The 13641-nt window shown below is 42.9% G+C and overlaps 2 protein-coding genes across 2 annotated transcripts in view; both read left to right on the top strand. All coding sequences in view use genetic code 11, as the record gives it.

Moving 5' to 3' along the window:
* EGR_07405 (Voltage-dependent L-type calcium channel subunit alpha-1D) overlaps positions 1 to 10742 on the top strand; it is a gene marked incomplete at both ends in the record, with an annotated part of 29201 nt that extends 18459 nt beyond the window's left edge. Inside the window, 23 exons of the mRNA XM_024496654.1 lie at positions 248 to 348; positions 1079 to 1161; positions 1606 to 1769; positions 3675 to 3789; positions 3880 to 4042; positions 4221 to 4324; positions 4512 to 4596; positions 4650 to 4810; positions 5313 to 5483; positions 5768 to 5969; positions 5996 to 6211; positions 6276 to 6557; positions 6633 to 6822; positions 7263 to 7338; positions 7422 to 7691; positions 7769 to 7865; positions 7982 to 8192; positions 8267 to 8367; positions 8459 to 8502; positions 8576 to 8639; positions 8719 to 9037; positions 9922 to 10321; positions 10391 to 10742. Of these exons, the coding sequence (XP_024348941.1) occupies positions 248 to 348; positions 1079 to 1161; positions 1606 to 1769; positions 3675 to 3789; positions 3880 to 4042; positions 4221 to 4324; positions 4512 to 4596; positions 4650 to 4810; positions 5313 to 5483; positions 5768 to 5969; positions 5996 to 6211; positions 6276 to 6557; positions 6633 to 6822; positions 7263 to 7338; positions 7422 to 7691; positions 7769 to 7865; positions 7982 to 8192; positions 8267 to 8367; positions 8459 to 8502; positions 8576 to 8639; positions 8719 to 9037; positions 9922 to 10321; positions 10391 to 10742 (3971 nt within the window). The remainder of the gene's footprint in view (positions 1 to 247; positions 349 to 1078; positions 1162 to 1605; positions 1770 to 3674; positions 3790 to 3879; positions 4043 to 4220; positions 4325 to 4511; positions 4597 to 4649; positions 4811 to 5312; positions 5484 to 5767; positions 5970 to 5995; positions 6212 to 6275; positions 6558 to 6632; positions 6823 to 7262; positions 7339 to 7421; positions 7692 to 7768; positions 7866 to 7981; positions 8193 to 8266; positions 8368 to 8458; positions 8503 to 8575; positions 8640 to 8718; positions 9038 to 9921; positions 10322 to 10390) is intronic.
* Positions 10743 to 11607: 865 nt separating this feature from the next.
* EGR_07404 (Phosphate carrier protein) lies at positions 11608 to 12688 on the top strand (the record flags this gene model as incomplete). The annotated part of the gene is made up of 4 exons (XM_024496653.1): positions 11608 to 11919; positions 11952 to 12306; positions 12337 to 12447; positions 12525 to 12688. The coding sequence occupies 4 exons, from the start codon at positions 11608 to 11610 to the stop codon at positions 12686 to 12688; spliced, it is 942 nt and encodes a 313-aa protein (XP_024348940.1).
* Between the last annotated feature and the right edge of the window lie 953 nt (positions 12689 to 13641).

The following is a 13641-nucleotide window of genomic DNA, read 5'->3' as shown; positions in this document are numbered from 1 at the left end:
CCACGATCCTCATCTTTCCCGTCTCCAGAAATGCAAAAGAAAAAAGAAGCCTATTACAGCGGAACGCCAAGCAAACTCCAATTTGCGGAGTTCTGCACAATTGTGGCCCCTTCCCTCCAACACAGAAGCCCACAAAGTTGTCATTGATATGAATTAGAGGGTTTAAGAGGCAGAAAAGTTGTCTTTATGTCCCCAAGTGACATGCCCTTTTCCTTGACCCCGAATACAAAAAAATTCATAACGCCAGATACGCTTTTGAACGTCTTCTTGGCTATTGCGGTTGATAACTTGGCCAACGCTCAAGAATTGACAGCCGTGGAAGAGGCGGAGAAAAAAATTGCAGAGCAGGTTTGTCCACTCTTGTTTTAATGCGCATGTTTCAATTAATGCTCCACTTTTAAAAGACGCGGCATTTTAGCCTATTTAAACACCTTGAAAGTAGTTGTAGGTCGTATTTGCTTATAAAGGGAAAAATTCCCCCCTGGGGCAATGCGCTATATATTGGTCTTCTGGAAGCAGGACCTATTGAAAGGGCGCAGAAGAAGCTGGGAGGACAACGAGCATGAGGTGAATAGCTCGCGTGGTTAAACACAAAGTTAAAGTAAACAGAAAGGGGAGGAGCATCCAGCTCGTGCACACTTTCATGGTGCTATTAAGGAGAAAAAGCAGGAAATGCTTCTCCGCCTGTTGCAACCTTTGAAAGCGGAGAGCGAGGGAGAGAAAACAGGAACTTTTTCCAGCCTATCCCACGCCTTCACGGCGTGGTCAATGTCGCCTATTTTCCGATGCTTTTTATGCCAAGAAACACTGTTTTAATTTTCTAGAATCGACGCTGACTATGGATTAAACTTGGAGAGCATTTTTACAACCTCTATTGAAAACTTTACCTATTTTTTGCAGCTGATTTTTTACAATCCGATGGCCTAGTGAATTGGATTTATTAAGTCTAGGATGTCGATTGCAACAGGTTTTACTAACTACTAGCGCCGAAAATCTTGCTATAAATTAGAAAAAAATCTTTAAGCATACAAATGCTTAAACATTTTACTTTGGGAGATTTTGCCTCCTCTTTGAATAGAAGAAGGCCAACCAGCTGAAGGAACAGTACTTCCAAATGGGGCTCCTCGCCAACGAGAGTCTTGTCAACTCGGAGAAGGATATGTAAATTTCCTCTTTGCAACTCCTTATTTTTCATTTTGTTTAACTAAAAAAGTGGATATTTGGGAATATTTCTTCCATAAAAATGAAAGTTGTATTAAAACCTGTTGATGGAGGAAGCAGGATATTCATCTGCCCACACCGAAGGTGAAAAGCCCACGCAATTAAAAAGCTCATTAAAACGAGAACCCACTTTGCCACATCATTGTAAATCCAATTTCTCGAGATTCTTTATTTCAGTTCCTTATTTCTTCCCCAAATACAGATCGAATTCCATTGGTCAGAAGTTGGCAAAGCACTACGAAGATCGTAAGTTGGCTGAAGAACTCCTTTTTCTTTTCGCTATTTTATTGCGTAAAAAAAACAACAACAAATTCTTTGTCTCTTCCCCTCCCCTACTTTTCCCCCGCCGCATAAATCCTTGTTTGGCCGCGCTTTTCGGATCAGGCCCTTCCCATCCGAGCTTGTGTACCACGTGGACTGGAAAGTGGACGGCGGTTCCATCCACTTCCCACCTCGTATTCCACGCCGCTACAATCACGTTGATGTGAACATTGGTAGAATTATCTTTTTGTGGTCCTTTAGAGAGATCGCAACCTACCGTGAAGCATGTGGGTTTGAATCTTCCTTAAAATAGGCGACTTCAGGCAAAGCCATGACGGTACTTGGCCCCTCACCCTATCAGTTAAGTCATGACATCCGACCAAAAAGGGTGTTTGGGAAAAGCCTCATCTGTCCGAGTGTATAAGATCTGCAAAATTTTCCGCCAATATCAAATTTCTGCATAAAAATGTTATAGAAGCCTTTCATATTCATTTCAAAGCACTCGAAGGAGAAGTGGTGACGACAAGGTTGGGGAGAGGGAAGATAAAGACGACGGCTGAGAAAACGCAAGTCATGGACATTAATGACACAGGAAAGGAGCCAAGAAACCTCTGGATCTCACTCAAATGAGTTTATTCCTTACTTTTCCTAGAAGGGCGCCACTTTTCTTGCCTTACTTGATGACTGACCTGTATTTTACCACCTTCTCTTGAAAGGGTAAACCCTTCAGATAGAATTATTCTCGACTACTTCCTTATCCACTGAACGTCCAGCTTTCACGATCGAGATATCCAGTCGCTTCCACAAAACAAGAACTTACCCATGAAAATGTTTCAAATTTCCCTTCCTCTGGGGGTAAGGGCATGGGGAAGGGAGGTTGGTCGGTTGGAGAAGATACCTTCTCGTCCTAATCCGCCTTATTCTCCATGTTATTTGGCAAACCTTCATCAGCAAAGTTAAATAAACGCCTGAGAGTCCAACCCACTGAAGTAGGGAAGTGGAAGGGTAGACAGAGAGCTTAGGCGCTTTGTCTATCGCCTAGAGACAACTTTAAAGCAGGCGACGTTTGCACGCCAAGATTGTGGCGACTGTTGTTTCACCAAATCAAATATTTAAACCAAGTTTTTACATTTGCAAAAGACAATGACGTCTTTGTATCCTGACGCGTATGCGTAAGTGCGTGGGGAGGAGGCAAAAGAGGACTCCGCGTGCACGTACACGACAGCTTGTGGATAGTGGAGCATGCCGGGAGGCGAAGGTGCTCTCCATTTGTACTCATAGCGATTGGAGGGCACAACATTTCAGAAACGGCCGACAGTTGCCTGATGAATTTTTTTTTGAAGCGCAAATATCCAAAAATACTTATTTGTAGCGTTTGTTTGATTCTTGGAGGTTTGGAGCTTGCCTCCTCTAAGATGTAAATTTAAATGGGCGCTCCAAAGTTGCCAAAGCTCCGTTGTAGAGCATTTGAAGAACACGAGAAGAAGCGCAGTGATGGGATACCCCGTTCCGAAGTAGTCTAGAGAGTGGGATCTACGTAGTGATTCAGTCAGAGGTGGAGAAAATAAGTTTAAAAAGACCTTATTTTCTTGAAAATCCCCCATTTCCCAAAGCATAACTTTTTCGGCAATAGCATATATCCTCTCCAACTGTGATCCCTAATTTACGGCTAGGTCTCCTACACGAAACAGCCAAAAGTGGTCAATCGACCAGGTCTTGACATCCTTGTAAGACAAATCTTGACCCTCCACCAACTTGGCCCACGAGATCTCACACCCCACTTTGGGATGAGAAAGACACTGATCCTTCCTTCGTATGATTATCCGTATTTCTCTGAGAGGTATTGCTTTACGTTCCATGTGTGTATCAATTTTTTTTTGATAAGGGGCAGACAATCACAGTCGGGAAACGAGGTTTTGCCTTGGCTTCTAAAAACAAAGCTCTGCTGTATCACCTTGAAAAAGGACACCACATCACCCAGTGTTGGTCGCTCTAGGGAATTATTTTAAATTGCTACTCACCATTTTCTCTCACCCTCTCAACTAGCTGATCTTCTGCCCGGACATATTGGTTCCTCTATGCAACCAAGTTGGGGTCGCTAATAAATTGAATTACAAATGGGTGGAAAAAAAGGGGAAATATGAGGTATCAAGACAAGCTTCTCTCTCTTTCCATTTCCTTTTTTCCTCAAGTATCCGCACACGGAGATGAAGATGGAAAGAGCACTTCCAGTGAATTTTCGAAAGCTGATGTGGGCAAGACCATCCTGCCCTACAGTTCAATGTACATTTTTTCACCCTCCAATCCGTGAGTCGGCTTGACAAATAAACATGTGAACATTTTTCTCCTTGGCTCTCTACAGCACTGGCTACACGCTGTATTCCATGCCTTTTGCAGCATTCGGCGGTTCTGTCACTTTGTGGTGAATCTACGATACTTTGACCTCTTCATCATGATCGTCATCGCTTCGAGTAGCATATCCATGGCGGCAGAAGATCCAGTGGATGAAAAAAATCCACGAAATATTATCCTGGAGTACTTTGATCATGCCTTTACCTGTGTCTTCACCATGGAGATGATATTGAAGGCAAGCTGTTGCACCTTTTGCAAAAGCTTAATGATTCTTTGCAAGTACATAAAAACCTAGTCCCACGCCATCGATGACTAGATATCAACATATTTTACAGGAAATATAACTATTGAAGTCTAAAACTTACTCCCGTCTCCTTATGCTTCAGCTGATTGATTTGGGCGTATTCCTACATCCCCACTCGTACTTCCGTGATCCGTGGAATGTCCTCGATGCAGTTGTTGTTCTAGGTGCCCTTATAGCCTTTTTCAAGTACGACTTCATCTGAAAAATGCTCCATGCCTTACAAGAACTATTAAAAATTTAAAAATTCCTATTTTAAATTAATTTTAGACGTCAAACAGACAGTAGTGGTGTCAGTCGTAATGCAGCCGGGTATGCGTTTAGTAGCACTCTTTATACTTATAATCAATCAGTAGTAATATTCGCCCACTCTTAGCAAAAATTTGGGAACTATCAAATCTCTACGCGTTCTGCGGGTGCTGCGTCCACTGAAAACAATTCGACGGGTTCCAAAGTTGAAGGTTTTTCTCCCTTCTTGAAAAAACGATAAACCTAACGAATTTTGACAATCTAGGCAGTCTTTGACTGTGTTGTCAGTTCACTAAAGAATGTCTTCAACATCCTCATTGTCTACATCCTCTTTCAACTCATCTTCGGTGTGGTGGCTGTTCAACTGTTTCAGGGGAAATTCTTTGCTTGCAATGATCAATCCAAGAAGACACGTGAGGAATGTCAGTAAGTAAATCTCCTTGACTGATTAAAAAGCGCTAAATTTTTTGGGGTTTTGTTTTTGACGCGGATAGACGACATTGACGAAGGTGGAGAGGCCACTGCTCTGGGTACGTTCTTTATCTTGGTAGCTTCAACAGCCACATTTTACCTGTCAACGCGCCTGAAAGTTAATGGGTGTTCCGATCTGATTCACTCGGTTGCATGAGGCTCCAAGGAGATGAGGAGGTTGCTGCGTGCCTTAGTGGGCAGGGCGGATAGACGACTGAAAGAAAACAAAACAAACTATAAGCGGATGAGAGAGAAAGTAAGGGAGAAAATGGGCAAGATAGAAAGTGCGAAGAGCACAGAGGGGAGGAATAAAGGGAAGGGTGGACCATAGATATCGAGAATTCTCAGTTAGTTGCCCAGAAAGTCCACTCGTCCTCGACTACACACGTTACTGCTCCATCACGCTGCTTCTTTTTTTTAAATCCTCAGGGAATGATTTATTCGTTTCCCTTGTTAGTTCAGTGGCCTTTTTTGATCGTCAAACTAGGGGCTACTTCATCTCCTTCGAGAATTCTGACATACCAGAGGTGAGGCCACGAATTTGGTCCGCTAGGGCGTTCAACTACGACAACATTGGCTACGCCATGCTCACTCTCTTTACCGTCACCACTGGAGAAGGTTGGCCAGAGTAAGTTTTAGCTTTTCATCACCCTTTGTTTTAATGCACCCACGGGGGGTCCAAAAGCGAACTGCGTGATTTTTCACCTTCTCGGCCAAACATCCTTTCATGATTGTGAAAAGAAGGAAAGTGAGGGATTAAATGTCGAAAATCTTCTCTGCAACGTTGTAAATTGGCACATGTACGAAATGATGAGAGAGCTTGGCACGAACGCCATGAGCCTATGCTGATTTTCATCAGTGAGATTCGTGGACTGTCTTCTCATTATTTTGTTCATTGTTTTCTACTTTGAGCATCATGAAGAATTCAATCGACGCGACTGATGTCAACTACGGACCCAAAGCAGACTACCGTCAACAAGTTGCCATTTTCTATGTCATCTTTTTTGTTGTCTTTCCCTTCTTCTTTGTCAACATCTTCGTCGCTCTGATTATCATCACTTTCAAAGAGCAAGGAGAAAATGAACTTGTCGATCATGAATTGGATAAAAATCAGGTTGGCTATTATTGCCTGCTTTAAAGAAACAGGAGAAAAAAATGCTTTACTTTATTTCCCTCCAGAAACAATGCATTGATTTTGCTATCAACGCCCAGCCACTTTGTCGCTACATGCCGGAGGATTCAAAGTCCTTCAAATATCGTATCTGGCAATTGGTTGTATCAGGCCCCTTTGAGTACTTCATAATGATCATGATAGCCCTCAACACGCTCGTCCTCATGATGAAGGCAAGACTTGCAGTCTACTAGGATCAGCTTTTCAGTAGTATTTTTTTTTCAAAATTTTTTCCTCATACTTACGTAGTATCATCGACCGGAAAAGTCACTTCGTTCCACCCTAGAAGCTGATGACAGTACAAAAGCCTATGAGAGTTACTGTGCCTCTTTAATGTATCTCAATACCGCCTTTACTGGGATGTTTACCATTGAGTGCCTTCTCAAAATCTTGGCCTTTGGTCCACGGGTAGGTGATTGGCTGGGATTGCATACCACCTCCTTCAAGAATTACTTTAGAGACCGATGGAACATCTTTGACTTTATCACAGTCATTGGCAGCATCACAGATGTCTTGGTGACAAGTTTGCAGGTAAGGTGACAGGTTTTTGGGGAAATTTTGTGTTTTTTTGTTTCAACTACTCGAGCAATTATCACGCCCTCCTAGGATACGTCTTTTCTGAATTTGGGCTTCCTTCGACTCTTCAGAGCAGCACGGCTGGTAAAGATGCTACGACAAGGCTACACCATACGAATCCTCCTGTGGACATTCATTCAATCCTTCAAGGCTCTACCCTATGTCTGTCTCCTCATTGCCATGCTCTTCTTCATCTATGCCATTGTCGGCATGCAGGCATGTTGACATAACTGATGGGGAGGCTTTTCCTATCGCATAATCATGCCTTAATTTGAGCGACAAGTAGATAGTACAGAGGGTATTGTTATTGATGATGAAGTTCTTACGATTCAGGTCCCTCCGATTGATCATTATCACTCGAGTTGTTTGAATACTGACACGTGATGGGAAACTAACTTACGTGCTCCATTGTTAAGCGAATGATCAATCCACTTCCTCACTTCCACTCCCACACTCTACTTCAACCCCAAAAGACTATGTTCCATTTGTGCATGTGTGTGTATGTGATCGAGGCGTAGACGCAACTTTTTACTAGGAAATGTTTCCTTTCTGAAGGCCGGGATTAAGCCCCCCCCCCCCCCAAAAAAAATTCTAAAGCATTAAAAAACCCTACGCATTCAGTGGTCGACTCCTTTCCTAGGTGTTTGGAACAATTGCTAGTGGACGACTCATCTAGTCAAATAACGACGCAGACAAATTTCCGAACATTTGGCAATGCCCTCTTGTTGCTATTTAGGTGAGTAAAAAGTCTGCCTTAATGAACTCACCGACATTTTAGAGACAAGCGTCTAACTAACCTTACACTTTTCTCCTTTGAAGATGTTCAACAGGCGAATCGTGGCAAGAATTGATGCTCTCCTGCGACTACCCTCAACGGTGTGCGAACAAGCCTGAGAACACCTGTGGCAGTGCTGGCACCTACCTCTACTTCGTCTCCTTCATCTTCCTATGCACCTTTCTCATGTTAAATCTTTTTGTGGCGGTGATAATGGACAACTTTGACTACCTCACCCGTGATTCATCCATCCTTGGCTCGCATCACTTGGAGGAGTTTATCCGTGTCTGGGCCGAGTACGACCCAGCGGCTACGTAATGCCTGCTCTACACATTATATCAGTGGTAATTATACAAACCCCAGTGAGATTTGATTTTATGCATGTTTACAGAGGTCGCATCCACCATAATGACATGTACGAGATGCTGCGCAAACTTGAACCACCGGTGGGTTTTGGCAAGAAATGCCCTTATCGGTTGGCCTATCGGGTGAGCATCCTACTTAATTCAGCTAAAAAACACATGAAATTTAAGGAGATTCCAGCTAAAGAATGCGGTTAAGAGGACCATTAAGAGTACATGAGATTTCATTTTCCCTTTTTTAGAAACTAATTCGAATGAACATGCCATTGGATGATTCAGGGTGCGTGCATTTCAATACTACATTATTTGCGTTGATTCGGGAGTCACTGAGCATTAAAATGGGTCCGGCTTCGGTAATGGACATCAAAGATGCTGAACTGAGGGATACACTCCGTGAAATGTGGCCACTGCAGGCCAAAAAGATGCTCAACCTCCTGGTTCCCAGTGATGAAGGTAAAAATTGTGACAGGCAAATTGGAATAAGTCCATCCACAATATTATCATCTTGTCTGGATTTCACATTGCAGAGCTAACTTGCGGAAGGATGACAACGGGGAAGATCTACACAGGTCTCCTTATTTACGAGAATTGGTTAGCCAATAGGAGAGTAAACCAGCGTCAGGCTTCTGTGAGGATCAAAATTTGGCTGATATTTTATTTGATCAAATAAAAAGTGGTATTACCTCATATGTGAAATTGACTTGCTTACTCTTTTTTAGCCACCTGAAAACTCTCATCAAAAATCAAGAGTTGAGGAAATCAAGTAAGTTACTTTATTATTTAAAATAACAAATTTCCGCCATGAAAAAAAATAATTCGCCTTACTACTCTTGAAGATCTCAACGAGAAGTCATCCAAATAAATCCAATTCACCAAAATTTACAAATATCTCCAGTCACTGTAAGTATTTCAGTGGGTCAACGTCACATTTGCCCTTTCGTCGTTAGGTTATTATGCCGCTATATATTTTTATCCTAAGAACTCAATTCAAGAGCGTAAGAAGCGACATTTCAGCATAGATGAGGCGGAAAAAGCCGTGCGACACAATAGTAGGGCAGAAGCTAGCGAAGCTCCCCCAGACGCACACCTTTCCGCGGTTTCCAATCACTCACCACCGATATGCGACCTACGACCACCAGCACCCCGAGGTCTGGTGCCACCGATAGGAGGAACCGAATATTCCACAACGGGATCCTCGCGACCGCCAAGCCCTTTCTTGGACTTCGCATCTGCTGTCACCTCGTTGATGCAGCAGGTGAACTTAATGGTAGAGAGGGAGAGAAGTCAAAAGTTTCTTGGTATGTGGGAAGATTTGTAAAAAAATAGCTGAACTGAATCAAATAGGCCATGTAAGGATGTATCTGATAAATGTGCCTAACAATAACTAGGAATTTTGTTAAACAGTTTGCAAATATGCCAGTGAAGTAGGAAAAACCAGGAATACTACGTCGATAAATATCTTAAAGTAGTATTAAGGAAGTCCTATAATCGGGCAATTTTAGGTGATCTTGACAGTTTCGTACGTTCCCAGTAGAATTTGCAGAGAAAGATGAATAATCTTCAAAGTCCTTGCAAAAACAGCATTTCCACTTGTAAAAGTCCCACATTTTAATGCCTTTCCTCACATCGGTAGATTAAAAACGAAGAATTTAAATTATTTTTATGTGACATTTGCAATAAATATGAATAAAATGCGTCATTATTTAATTAGCCGAGAAATACGCAACTAGAGTGTTCCCCAGTAAAATAAGTGATAATAACTCTGAGACTACAACCAACTATTTGCAGGAAGGCTCTAAAATGCAAAAATACTACACAGGCATGGGCAAAATTCAATGGTCATAAATGATATATTAAGGCAGAAGTGTCAGTCAATGCCATCGCGTTATTTTGAGATCAATCACTTATTATAATACATCATGCGTTCCAAAAGATAAAATCACTTCGGATTCTCTAGTAAAATCCTTAATAAACTTACTTCAACAAACCACCAGGAACCCATCACTTACAAGCGACTTCAAATACGCATCACCCTTAAGGCTTATCAAATTATCTACTCAAACAAATAAGAGCAGAAATTCTAAGTATTTTTAGCGTCTATTTTCTAGTAGAGGGCACAAAATCGCGTTAAATTCTTTTGCTACGTAGCTTGCATGGCAATTTTCTTGAGCACGCATTGTAGGTCGATCACCTAGTGATGTTGATTGGGACTCAATAGTAGCATACCGATCACAACGGGGCCTTGGTAACCGTAGTCGAACACGGTTTCTGGCTGCTGCAACAGCCAACATCTTAGCTCGCAATGCGCCAAAATCTTCTCACAAACCCAATTATCGTTTCTTCGGTGGGACTCCACACAGCAATAGCAACAATGCAATAGAGCCGCCCCATTCAATCAGCGACAATACTCCAATGCTTTCAACGGAAAGTGTTTTACCCAGGGGGACCATTGAGCATTCGGAGGTAGAAAATGCTCCTCAGGATAAGCCCTTCGTGACATCACGGCTTCTTAATGCCCCGAGTGACTGGGAGGCTACGATCGCGTCCAATAGTTTAGCTTTACATACCCTTCACGAGGACTGGTACGGCCAATGGCAACCACATTTTGAATGGAACGAACAGTCACCCTCTCCTGTTTCCCCGATTTTCAGTCGTCAGACCTGTTCTCCCGACTATCGAGAGCCATCAACCAGTTCTGTAGAGACACCACCGCCATTAAAATGCCCTTCTAAAACCCCCAAAATTAACTTTCCAACTCTCTTATCGTCGCCTACTGATGAAGTCCACAAGATTCCAATTTACTTTCCGAATTATCAGATCACGACCACACTATATGGACGCAGTGATGATGTGAGTCAAAACGGAATGCGATATCGAATGCCAAGCAGACCTCTCGGTAATGAAGCTGTGCCACCTCAAAGGGTGTCAGATATTGAAAGGAGGGAGCGGACTTGTCGGCGGCCACAGAATTTCCTTCCTATGAAGTATGACTGTGGACATTAGTTTTTTTAGGACAATCGAATGTAAATCCCACCTAACTATTCAAAGTTCCTTTAAGAAGTGATTTGTGTTAAAATAAATATTACCCATTCATAATGGCCTTGGCTGAATTTGAATAGTTTTTACTACGGAAATTTTTTTACAAAGGCTTTTAAAAGTTCTCCAAGTGCTTTAGTCAACAATATTGTGAGTGAAAAGATTGCTTTTTCATTGTTTAACATGGTAATGAAAGGGGTAATCTAAGCAGATAAATCAGAAATGCCTACAGAATTTTGCTCTAACATTAAAATGGACTTATGTAAAGAGATTGGATGTGGAGTTGATTAGTAACAGGAGAATGCTGCCTTCAAAAAAAATATTGGTAGTTTATTACTATTTTAAGGTCATATATGTAATCATAGACAAATTAATATTGTGTTAATGATTCAGTTGCGAGAAGAGGTGTCACAAAAGTCCCATGTCTTGAAATGCTCCCATCTGAAACCATAGAAGAGTAATTTACGGAGTTTTTGGTGAATTTTTACCTACGCAACCCATATAAAGGAACAGGCCCTTCTTATTTGCTGAGCTTTGAATTAAACCTAAATCAAAGTGCTCCACAATTTTAATGTTTGACTTGTATTCTGCATGTGTGTACAAAAGATAAGCAATGCAAATTTGAAAGCAACTCTTAGAATGTCTGACTTTATTATTAGCTTCTTCTCAAAAAATTTTTAATACAAATGGATTTTGCATTTTAAAGTTACTTAATCTGGTTATGTACTATATTTGCATGCTTTAAATAATCATTGAACTTTGTCCACGCCAGTATCCTCGAGTTGGTTTAGGGCCCGCTTCCGCTTTTCACATTTTCTTTATGTGAATGGCCATGGAAGCCGGAACAAGTTGTGAGTTTGCGTCTCCTAAGTTCTACGCTCTTTGCGGTCTTGGCGGAATCGTCAGCTGCGGTACTACTCACACTGCCATCGTGCCCCTGGATCTTGTGAAGTGCCGCTTACAAGTTGATAAGACTAAGTATGGTTCCCTGACCCAGGGATTCCGCGTTACCTTTAAGGAAGAGGGACTTCGTGGTCTCGGTCGCGGATGGGCTCCAACTTTTTTCGGCTACTCTCTTCAAGGTCTTGGTAAATTTGGCTTCTACGAGATCTTCAAACACACCTATTCGGGCATGCTTTCTGAAGTAAGTACCTATAATGTAATATAAGGCTGCAGGAAAACGCCTTCCTTTGGAGAACATCTATCTACCTAGCAGCTAGTGCTAGTGCTGAGTTCTTCGCTGACATCATGCTTTGCCCCATGGAAGCTCTGAAAGTGCGTATTCAAACTATGCCCGGATTTGCCAGCACATTGCGTGAGGGCTTCCCCAAAATGCTCGCTGCTGAGGGCTTTACCGGCTTTTACAAGGGCATTGTGCCACTCTGGTGCCGTCAAATACCCTACACAATGATGAAGTTTGCTTGCTTTGAGCGAACTGTCGAAGCCTTGTATAACTATGTTGTGCCTAAGCCGCGCTCCCAGTGTTCTAAAGCCGAGCAGTTGGTTGTCACTTTTGCTGCTGGATACATCGGTAAGATTAATGCTTGATGATATCTTTTAGCCGGTGTTTTTTGTGCGATTGTATCCCATCCACCGGATACCATTGTATCCAAATTAAACAAGGATCCCAACGCGAGGCTTGTTGAAGTTGCTAAGAACCTAGGATGGCGTGGTAATTAACATTCAACTTAATCCTACCTTGGCCGCCTTTTTCCCCACCCAAAATTGTACTTTCTTTTTTCCTTTTAGGCATGTGGGCCGGTTTGGGTCCTCGTATCTTAATGATTGGTACGCTGACTGCCCTGCAGTGGTTCATCTACGACGGTTTTAAAGTTGTCATGCGCCTACCTCGTCCTCCACCGCCTGTGATGCCTGAGTCGTTGAAAGCGAAACTGGCAGCTCAACAACATTAGCACGGCATTTTCGATGCCAATTTTAGCCTTTCGCTTCATCTGTCACTGCCAAAGTGCAATGTACAAACTAGTCAACTCTCCATAGCTCTTATCGTAGTTTTGTCTGTCCTTTTGGATCTCATGAGCGAATACCCTAGACCCTTATCACATTACGGCGTGTTCTTTCGTCGGAGAATCCTAACGTTCGTCTGTTCATCTAAGGACTAGGTGAGGTCTTGCCTCCAGGTTACCTTGTTATTGTGAAACTGGTTGCTGTGGTTATTTTGACGATCAAAAAGGCAACGATATCGGCATGATGTTTTGGGCAGTGACCACGAGTGCATGAGGAGGGTTTTTTTGCGTTAGCAGGTGTAAGTGATGCTGGAAGTCGGTTTTTGCGTTCTAGTCTCTCGCGGTATTGCGGTAGATTGTACTACCGTGGTAGGGGGTCCCTTTCTCACTACGGAGGGGTCGGGGGCTTACAGACGTGACCTTTCATGTTATCACGGCGTAAGTACGAGTGGGGGGGTTCGTTATGCTTCGATTGAAAACACCGCCGGTCGTAAGTGGAGCTGATGCCTCCAGGGTCATCCAGCAGCCGGAGATCGCTTTCGGAATTCCATGTAGACGGTGGTGCGCTTGATCATGGGGGTGTGGGTGCGCCTCATTGACTTCAAGGTGCTTGCAATCGCACCATCCTTTAATCCACCTTGCGGAAGGAAGGTTCGTTGGCTGGACTTCGGCGGTTTGTTTAAGTTTGGTGTCGCTTCACTTCGCAATTGCTCCTTTCGCAAGAAGGAAGGTAAAGATGATTGCTACCATAGGACTCCCCCCAGGTATTACTCCAATTGTGAGTTCTCACAGATTTGGGCGTCCCCAGCCAACGCCTGCTTTCCTTCTGTGAGTAATCTGCCAGGGCGGTCACGTTTGTTGCCTTCTTGGGAAGGGTTCGTTTTTTGCTGACATCCCTTGAA

Source organism: Echinococcus granulosus, assembly GCF_000524195.1.
Source record: "Echinococcus granulosus chromosome Unknown EG_S00076, whole genome shotgun sequence".
NCBI lineage: Eukaryota > Metazoa > Platyhelminthes > Cestoda > Cyclophyllidea > Taeniidae > Echinococcus > Echinococcus granulosus.
The sequence above is the reverse complement of the archived record's forward strand: the minus strand, read 5'-3'. Positions and strand labels throughout refer to the sequence as shown.